Genomic DNA, 10052 nt, shown 5'->3' with positions numbered 1-10052 from the left:
AATTGTAAATGCTTCAAGAATTCCCTGTAAGATCTAGGGGTGTTGGTGTGTGAAGTAAATGTCCTATGGAATATTCGTTTGAACCACCTTCATCATCATAATAGTAGAATTTTAGGAGCACCCTAAATTTACGACACTTTGGAAAAACACATGTTGATTTTTTGCTAGTTTTTTAGAGTTCTACTTTCTTAAAGATCTTTGAAGAAACCTACAAGTATGTCCTTGTGATAAACATGTTTATGCAAAAGGTTCACAATTAGGTTGTGAGTTAGATACAATATTTATATAGGAAGGGTATGGATGAAGATTTGAGTTATTTTGAATTCTATTTTAAGTTGACTATATCTATGCATTTATGTTATCAAAACAAATTTTTCATCTAAAGTTTATATCTTAATGGAATTATTTTTAAATCTAATATGACATTGTGTGTTGAAAAATAATCATATAAGCATTTAATAATACCTTCTAATTGCATGGATACATCTTGCTACATTTCAATTAATGCTACAGTTCAAGAATACTTAATGAGAGGTGCATAGCAAATAATATTGAAATATTATTAAAATACACCTTGTTACAAGGTTAATGGATACCTCACATGACAAGAAATGCTTTATGTGTATATGTGGACACACACACACTCACACATAGAGAGAGAGTGTGTGTGCATGTGTGTGTGTGTGACTGCACATGCATGTGCAACATAATGAGCCAATCAAGATTGAATTGTGTACCTATTATTAACTTGATTCATGTAGCAAAAGGCAATAACAATAGTAAGATGAGCTTGACTCATTATGGCCTTTATGAATTCTTAGTATGGGCTTCAATTGTCCCTAATGCATTGGCATGTTGATGTTCCATGACATGAGCGAGTCAATTTGGATATTATTGTGTAAATGACATTGTGGCATAGTTCCAACATGGGTTGTGAAGTGTATCACTAAGTGATTTTTAGTACAACAACTAGCCAATTGAACTTCTGGGCTTCAAATGCCACTCGCATAGATGTGAAGACATTACAAAGGGGGTATATGTATCAAAGAATATATGCATAGTAGTGTCCAAAAGATCAATGAGAACAAACAAAAGCTTTGAAATAACAATAGGAGTGAGTAGGGATCACATAGCTATGTGTCTACCTTATCCACATGAAATGTCACCAATCTTTCTCATGAAATGTACCCTCTAATGAGCCTTAAAACAAAAACTTCTAAGTGACTTCTTATGCACCCAAGTGACCAACGTGATGCGTGTCTTTTCCAAAGGAAGGCAATTCATTGTCAAAAAATCTAGAGTTTATTAATAGTTGTAAGGAAATCTTATAGATTTTTATGGAATTTGCCTTCATACAACTAAACTCCAAACCTAAACATAATCTTCTAACTTTTTGATCTTTGCTTTCATAAAATTCTAGTCAAGATCTGACTATAACTTTCTAGATCTTCAAAAGGTGACAATGTCTTCTGCGGTCCCTAATGCAAAGTTGAAAGTACCATTAATGATGAATATTGGTGTCCCGAATGTTCGCAAGAGTGGTAAGTGTCAACGAACTTTGAAGAAAGGAAGGCGACGTGAATCGTTATGTTAACAAATTGATGAAAGGAAGCATTCACAAATTGTAAGTCTTGAAAACCAGTAGTGAGTGCCAGATCGAATGTATACCACGTTTTGCAACCATACGATTGCTTATTACTGACATTCTGCAAACCAAATGATTACTTAGGAATTCTTTTACTGCACAAACAAGACATGTGCGAATTAGTGAAGGAACATATAATCGCCATCATGTTGATCAGAAATCAATGATGGATGTGGAACTGGCTAATGGGCCAGTGGTAACTGACACCACAGTTATCGACAATGGGCTGGAAGCACAAGGTAATTCTAGATGATCACAGTTACTGATCATGTGGGTGGGCGCAGTGTTAGAATCCGAGTCGGTCTTTGACAGCTCGTGATGATCCTGTGGAGGTATAATTGTTGTTGTTGATTCTTCTGCGTCGCTTTGCGGAGGAATGATTAGGGCCACTTCTGGTGCTGTTGACTTGCGAGCTCTCGCTGCGTCATGCGTAGCGTGGACGCTATAAAGCACGTAGAAGAAAAGTACGCATGCGGACCATAGCCCGAACCTCACGAATGCCTTAGCCCTGATAGATCCTGCCAGGAACACGTCGAGGAATATTGAGGCCACCGCCAGAAAGAGCGGCCATGGATCAGCTTTTATGCTAGCCCCATTTTTTATCATTGTGCCATTTCCGCGATCTGATAACTTTTGCACGCCCAGTACTGCAATCATATGAAATGCCAGTGTCACGATAATAATCGCCGCAGCACACGAGCTCAGACCTGCTACAAATAGCCTGCTGTTGGCGCCCTCACCGGCAGCCAGTTGCCAGACGCACGCAAATCCGATCGATAGGCTCGATATTGCAACCAGAAAAGTAGTCGTTGCCCAGCTGTTGCTTGTGCCCGTCAAAACATAGCGCCTGAATATGAGAGCATTGGGCACCATGTAGAACACGAATAGTGTGCCGATGGATATGAGGTCTATAAGGATATCCAGCTCTGTGAAGAGAGCCACGATGGCCGTGCAGGCACCTGCATCAGTTAGTAAAATTAGACCAGGAGCATATGTTAACGAGGAATCGGTCACTTCTGCAAATGATTCATTGAAATATAGTGTATTGAACAATTCTGAAATTCTTCAATGATTGATTGAGATTTAATCAGATCGTTGGACTGATGGATAACGGTTGCATTGAGATCAATATACCGGACACCAATGAGGAATTTAAGGGAGTTGCTGTGCGGGGATTGATGGTGGCGAACCATGCAGGGATGAGACTGGCGCGTCCGATGGAACAAAGATACCGAGCTTGCCCGAGCATGGCTACCAGCAGTGAGCTCAAAATGCCTATAGACGCCGCCACCCCTACCACATTAGACGCCCACTGCCAGCTTGTCTTTTGCCTCAGCGCCAGAGAGAACGGAGCAGACATATCTATCTGTACTATTGGATAAATTGTTAGTTCTTACATCTCCATAGTTACATAGTCCAACGAATAAATATGCTAGGACCTTTACCTTATCATATGGGATCAGAATCACAAGTGAAGCCGCCATCAAGCAGTAAATGGAGGTAACTATCAAAACTGACCCAGCTATCCCGACGCGCATTGTCCTCGATGGCTTGTGTACTTCCTCGGCCATGGTGGATACGGTGTCATATCCTATGAAGCTGAAGTAGACTATGGCAGCTCCATTGAAGACGCCCCTCGCGCCATATGGAGCAAAACCTGACGGGAATAGGTGATGATCGCAATCGCCTGACGGTGTGACCAGGTTGCGAGGGGATCCCTTGGCAAAGCCTGCTGCCACCATGAAAGCTATCAGGCTTAGGTGCAGGGCGGTTACGAAGACGTTGAAGGTGGAGCTGCATTTGGTGCTGTGACCATATGAAGGAGGAGCTTCAGCAATGGCGCGTGACGATAGGATACGACAGAATAATAGATGTTTATGTTGCGATACGTGTGGTACCTGAAGCAAATGCAGAGGGTGATAACGATGATAAGAGCGACGGCGGGAATGTCCAGCATGTTGTAACCGGGTGGCAAGTTATGCACGTGGATACGCCATGCGTTAGGATTAGTAACACCAAAGACAGTGGCGAGGTAGGAGGTGAAACTACGGGCGACAGCAGCGTTAGAGATCACGTATTCCATGATAAGGTTGGCGCCGGTGAGGTAGGCCGCAAGCTCGCCTGCACATGAATAGAGATACGATTAGTGCAGAGAGAGAGAGAGAGAGAGAGAGAGAGAGGTCGACGTTGGCTCACCGAACGTGATATGGAGATAGGTGAAGGCGCCCCCGGCGGCTGGCACGTGGACGGCGAAATCTGTGTAACACAAGGCCGAGAGCAGAGCAGCAACACCCGCAACGGCGTACGAGAGGATGACGGCTGGGCCGGCCACCTCGTGTGTGGCCCTGCCCGTTATTACGAACACGCCAGCGCCCACCATGCCGCCCACGCCCAAGCCCACCAGGTCATACCATTGCAGTTTCCTCTTCATTTTAGTGCAAGTATTGCTACAATTAGTATCACGATTATGATTTTCAGAGCTAGACTGCGCCGCCTCCGCCACCACCTCTAACCGCCCTAGCGCCGCTGCCCTCTCGGCCAACCGTCTCGGTGTCTCTCTCACTGCTCTCATATAGCCATACCAGCTTCCGAAGCTGCTGCTGCTCCTCATGTTGAACTATCTAACAATGTACTGCAACTGTTAAGGTTCGCTTATAATTTAAAATACTATCAAATTATCTTCAACCACGTATGCTCTTGCTGATGGTCAAGTTCCAGAGCTCCCTCTGAATCTTCTACGCTAGGCATGCTGTAGCTCACAGTGAGAGAGAGAGAGAGAGAGAGAGGAAGACGCTACCGAGTCATAAGATCAGACTAAGACCTAGGTTCATCGATCTTTGATTTCTATCCCCCTCATGACGTTCCAACTGAGTTTCAAGTTTCAACCCTCAGGAATGTAAGAGAGAGCCGGCCCATACGTCCAAGAGGCGATGGCGTGTACGTATTTTGGATACGCTTAGCCTTAGGCCGGTAATATACTAGGCTAACTCCTCGCAGATGGTCTTTATATAGGTAGGAGCCTGAGGGAAAAGAAAGAGAATGATAACTACGTTGATGAGACGCGCTATAGGAAGAGCCTCCTTATTCGACCTATGCGCTTTAGAGTCTAGACTAACTATTTCCTTCGATGACATTAAGGAAGGTAGATGAAGAGTTGTTCCATTCACCACCTCCTTACTATCATGAACCTTATTACCTGCGCGCACGGGCTGTCAAAATCAATTCGTTGAGTTACTCTCTTGCTTACATGATGTCAAAGTTGAAATCGGACATCATCTACCGTTTGCCAAAGCTAGTAACTTGCATGACAAGTAGAATACATATACTGATAAAAACTGAAATCAATCACATTTGAGTGTGTATCCCACGTCAACGGTATTCTCTAAAGGGTGTAATAGGTGTAAAGAGGGGGGCAGCTCACCCTAATGGCGCTAAGACGAAGGTAGGGGAGTGAATTCCTAGGTGCAAAGATATTAATGGATTATTTATGTTGGAACCAGGATTGCACATGGCAATTGTAAGCACATGCCAATTGTAATCTAGGGGTTAAGCATCATATTTTTTGCACTTTGGGGCAATTATTTTCTCAAATTGATTATTTTCTGGATATATTTTGCCACGTTTTGAAGGCCAAAATAGTAGTTTAATCACCCAAAACCCTCTCAAAATAGCCATTGGGCCAAATTTCGCCCCTAATTTTTGTGTGTGTGATAGCAATGGCCATAAAAGGAGGGAACAGAGGTGTACTTTTCCACCTGGCCACTTTATTTGCTCTACTAAAAGATTTGATAGACCACAATAAGCTAAGATAGATAAGGAGAAAATGATGTCTTTAAGGACAAAGTATTGCCTACCACCTTTTTGTTGGTAGTCATTCCATCTCCTATGCTTAGTCTTGGCCTTCCTAAACAACTAATCTTATTCTTGGTTGAGAAAAACATATAATGCTCATAGGGGAATGCTAAGAGCCCAAAGAATCTCCTTCCCTTAATTATCTTGCAACCATGATTACTTAATTGTGAAGAGGCACTAAATGAACTAGAATCATAATCATAGTGTTAGAACAAAACCGAAAGTGAAGGCTCTCTTAAAGAAGGCTTTGGGAATTGTTTATGTAGACTAGTCATCGTTGGGCATCAAAAGCTAGAGCACGTGTGATCCTCACCATTGAAAACTACTCATAATATGTGCATTTGACTCACTATATGACAACATGTTATGTATATTTATGAAGCCCTTTAAGTACCCAAAATGTAGAAAGTACTCTTTCAATTGAACTCTCTTTTAACTGTTTCCTCTCTTTCTAAGTTTAATGAATCACTTACCAAAAACAATGTTAGACATAAACTAGAATTTAAGGTTTCATTCAAATTTCTACGTAACCTTGTTAAAAATAAATTATCTTGTAATCCTAGTTTTGCTTGCTTTCCTTTCATAGGGGAAAATACAAAGGCATAGTAAGTTCAACATATGTGATTGTATTATACTTTGGGCAATAATTTAGTACTTGAAAATAATAGGTTAATGGCATTGCTAGTACCACGATAAAAAGTAGTGATTGTTGCTTGTGCAATGATGGAAGCTATTTCTTACAATGTTGTGGCATATGTGATATCCAAACTATGTGTTGGTTATTCAATGAAAATAAATAGCAAATATAGGATGCAATGATGGAAGCTATTTCTTACAATGTTGTGGCATATGTGATATCCAAACTATGTGTTGGTTATTCAATGAAAATAAATCGAAAATATAGGATGCATTTTTAGTGCTAGTTCATTCATCATATAAGTGACTAGAGGACTTTTGGTGATGCATTAAGTAATGCTAGTAGACTCACTTTTCTGGGTTAAGTGACATGAATAGCTTATGCAATGTTTGCTTAAAACACTCTTAATTTTTCTTGCCTTTGTTGTATCTCTTACTCTTTCCCTCAACTTTCATTGTTGCTTTCTATCGCTCTAATTGCAAAGAGATGTTTCAATGTGTGAAGAGAGAGAGAGTAACCCACACACATGCACATGTACACATAGAGGGAGAGAAGGAGGTAGAAACATGCATGTGCATATGCACGGGAGCTATGTGAACATGAGAGTTTGAAGAAATGCGAAGAAGAGAGAGATAGTGAGATGCATTTTATGAGAGGAAGAGGAACAGGAGAGAGAGAGAGAGAACTGAGGAAGTAGAGAGAGAGAGAAAAGGGGACTTGGAGAATATACCTATGTGTGTTGAGTAGAGAGATATGTGTATTTACACATATATGGGTGTATGTGTGTATGTTTACAAGGAACATGCTAGTCTTAGATGTAGGTGTAGAGAAAGCTAAGAGTAGGATGGGTAGGCTAGACCAAGCTATGATAGGTATGCATTGATTAGGTGTAAATGTAAATGGAAGCTATGCTACATTAGATAACATATGATAGGTGAATAATTAGGTGCAGGATATGGAGGCTATGCATAGGTTTACATTATGAGTGATTAGGCTAGACTTAGATATAGGTGTAGAGTAGGCTAGGCTAGCCTAGATTAAGCTAGTGTAGGTATGCATAGGTTAGGTGTACACCTATGTAGGATAAGAGTATGGTAGCAGGACTCTTAAATGTGAGATATGAGGGCTACACATAGGCTTACATTATAAGTGACTAGCACTTCAACAGAAATGAGGCATAGATGCGCATGTTAGATGCGCAAAGTCGGGCGCGTCTATCATTGCATCTATAAGTGCGTGTAAAAGTGCGTGTAAATAGACGCGAATTTTGCATCTATATATCCATGCAAATAGATGCCAATATAAACGCGCCAACAAACACACAATTATTTAACCACCTAAAATTGAAATTCACATAATTAAAAAACCAAAGTTAATAATTATTTAACCACCTGAAATTGATTCTTGAGCATGCACATGTGCGCATGATAAAAACCATAGAATTAAGAATACACATTGAATTATTGAATTAAAAAAATAGAGTTAATAATTACTTTTTCATTGCTCTCTAATGAATGGAAGTTCCTCTAGTTGACAAGCCTGATATAAGTAATTAGCGGCAAGTGACAGAAACCTTACAATTAGTAGCAAGCATTGCAATATGTATCTCGCAATTTCTCTACTTGAAGATGATAAAAAAGACTTCCTTTTTATTATGGAAAATTCAATTTATCTTTAAAGTTGACTATTGATTCTTGAGTATGCACGTGTGCACATGATAAAAACCATAGAATTAGGAATACACATTGAATCATTAAGCAAATTAAGTATGTTACAGTAAATGATCTATGTCATCTTCAATGAGATCAGCCCTTGCTAAACTATCTACTTCTAGGTCTATGTTACCAAGAGGTAACGAAACAAATAAGTCTATCCCACTATCAAATGTGTTGCTATATCGCTCAATAACTTCATCAATATCATCGACAATCACATTATTGTCTTCTTCTGCGTTTCCTTGAACATCCTCGCGAGGTTCATCTTGTACTATATCACGCATATCATCCATTATGGTGTCATCATGCACATCATCATTAATTGTTGGATTGTCATCTGCTATCTCCATGTCAGTAATATTACTATATATTGGTTTTGAACGATTAGATATAGGGATGACATACCACCATCGGTTATTGTTTACCATTGGATGATACACAACCTGTATTTGAAAAACAAAAGCAAGAAACTTAAATACTTATTATATTGTGTATATGTATCACATGTATACATATTAAAAAATTAGCCTTTGCATATATACCTGCTCACATTGTTGAGGTAGTACTAATGTGTCATTCTTGTTTTGGTGAAATTTTGTAGAGTCAATGATTACAAAACCACTTGGATGACATCTGATTATGCAATGCTCACCATTTGTTACCACTTCTTTAAACTACTTCACATCCAGTACATATATAAAGAATCGTCTGAAGTCAAGCTTTAGAATATCTTGGATCAAGCCACAATAACCTTCCATGGTACCATTGGCATCCTCGAAGTGAGCAAGGACACCACAATCTTGGGTATTTCTCTTTTCATCTATACATTGAGTTCGAAGATGTTTACCCTCACACCAAAGTGCATTGAATAATGTGCACTAGTAGTAAAAGATAAAAGATCAAACATGTCAATTATTTATAAAAAATAAAACTTATAGAAATAAATTAATTAATAGTATGTCTTTCCTTTGATAAGAAACCTCGTGCATATTCCCACTCTTTTTGAGATATATTAATTTCCTCCTCTTTTTCCATTCTCTCCATTTCCTCATGTAACCAATCTATATCAATATGACATGGGAGTGCATATAGATGATCTGGAAATGAGACATTACGTCAATATCTAGTGCAAAATTCTTGTCTTTCGCTTTTTCTTCTTGCCCATGCTTCATTATATAGTGTAACCCATTTGCTCATTACATCACTATTGAGCACACAAAAACTATTTAACTTACGAAGTTCTTCTTTTGTTAGCACTTTACTCATTCATTTTCCTTGAGGTACTATAGACATGATCCTCAAGTCTTCATCATCTTTCCATAGTCGTGGTTGAGAGGGATCCACTTTAGCAAGATACTCAAAGATATAAACAAGGGATGATTGCACTAACCAACCCTCAGCCATGCTTCCCTCAGGCCGTACTTTTTACCTCACAAAATCTTTCAAGGTTTTCATGAAGCGCTCAAGAAAAAACATCCACCTTACATGAACTGCCCCACAAAGTGCGATCTCATCAATCAAATGTACGAGTAAATGTAATTGAGTAGTCAAAATGGATCGAGGAAAAATATCCTCCACCAAACAAACCACCTCAACAGATAATACTCAAGCATCTTGCAATGTTTTTGGATCAATTTCCTTCGAGCTCATGTATTTGTTAAGATGTATTTGAGAATTGTTTATTTTTGTGTAGAAATTCAAAGATATATAATGAAAAAATACAATGTATACACACCTCACAAGCTCTCCCATCTTGTAAATGATATCATGTACATCTTTGGATACACAATGGGATATGCTAGTAGGAAGTATGAACTGAATGTAAACAATATTCATAGATCAAATGATTAGTTCAGGAAAAAGTCATCATACCCCAAAGTTTACACATAGTTACTCCACTAATTACTATATTCATGGTTAGAGATACCCTTACTTGAATCATTTTGTGCCAATCGTGGGACTTCAAACCAAATAGTTGCTCCACACCTCTTTTCTTTTTATTTATGAAGGCTCCCTTGAGACATCTCATATATCCTGTGGGTGTTCGAAAGCTATATATTTGTTCCTTCACTATTTTTTCCTTGTTCTTTGACAACATCCAAGGTGCATGGGATAGCTCAATCTTTCCTCTGGGTCCAATGCATGGCCACGCATGTCTCATGCGACCAATGTTACGTAAATCCTCCTTTACATTGACTGAATC

At 39.4% G+C, this 10052-nt stretch overlaps 1 protein-coding gene across 1 annotated transcript; it reads right to left on the bottom strand.

Annotated features, from left to right (window-relative positions):
- Positions 1-1798: 1798 nt before the first annotated feature.
- Positions 1799-4256, bottom strand: LOC148021156 (cationic amino acid transporter 6, chloroplastic-like). The gene is made up of 5 exons (XM_087698214.1): positions 3842-4256; positions 3544-3766; positions 3091-3451; positions 2780-3011; positions 1799-2604 (listed from the first exon to the last, which is right to left on the bottom strand). The coding sequence occupies exons 1-5, from the start codon at positions 4254-4256 to the stop codon at positions 1799-1801; spliced, it is 2037 nt and encodes a 678-aa protein (XP_087554340.1).
- Between the last annotated feature and the right edge of the window lie 5796 nt (positions 4257-10052).

Source organism: Lygodium microphyllum, chromosome 18, assembly GCF_053477565.2.
Source record: "Lygodium microphyllum isolate KBCC chromosome 18, Lygodium_microphyllum_v1.1.10, whole genome shotgun sequence".
Taxonomy (NCBI): domain Eukaryota; kingdom Viridiplantae; phylum Streptophyta; class Polypodiopsida; order Schizaeales; family Lygodiaceae; genus Lygodium; species Lygodium microphyllum.
This window is presented reverse-complemented; position numbering and strand designations above follow the sequence as displayed.

What these genes read in the sequence shown, in the direction of transcription:
- LOC148021156 (XM_087698214.1), bottom strand. Translation starts at nt 4,256, where the DNA reads ATGAGGAGCAGCAGCAGCTTCGGAAGCTGGTATGGCTATATGAGAGCA. An exon ending in CTATCTCCATATCACGTTCG is followed by an intron (nt 3,767 to 3,841) that starts GTGAGCCAACGT and finishes ATTCATGTGCAG; the next exon opens with GCGAGCTTGCGGCCTACCTC. An exon ending in AAATTCCTCATTGGTGTCCG is followed by an intron (nt 2,605 to 2,779) that starts GTATATTGATCT and finishes TAACTGATGCAG; the next exon opens with GTGCCTGCACGGCCATCGTG.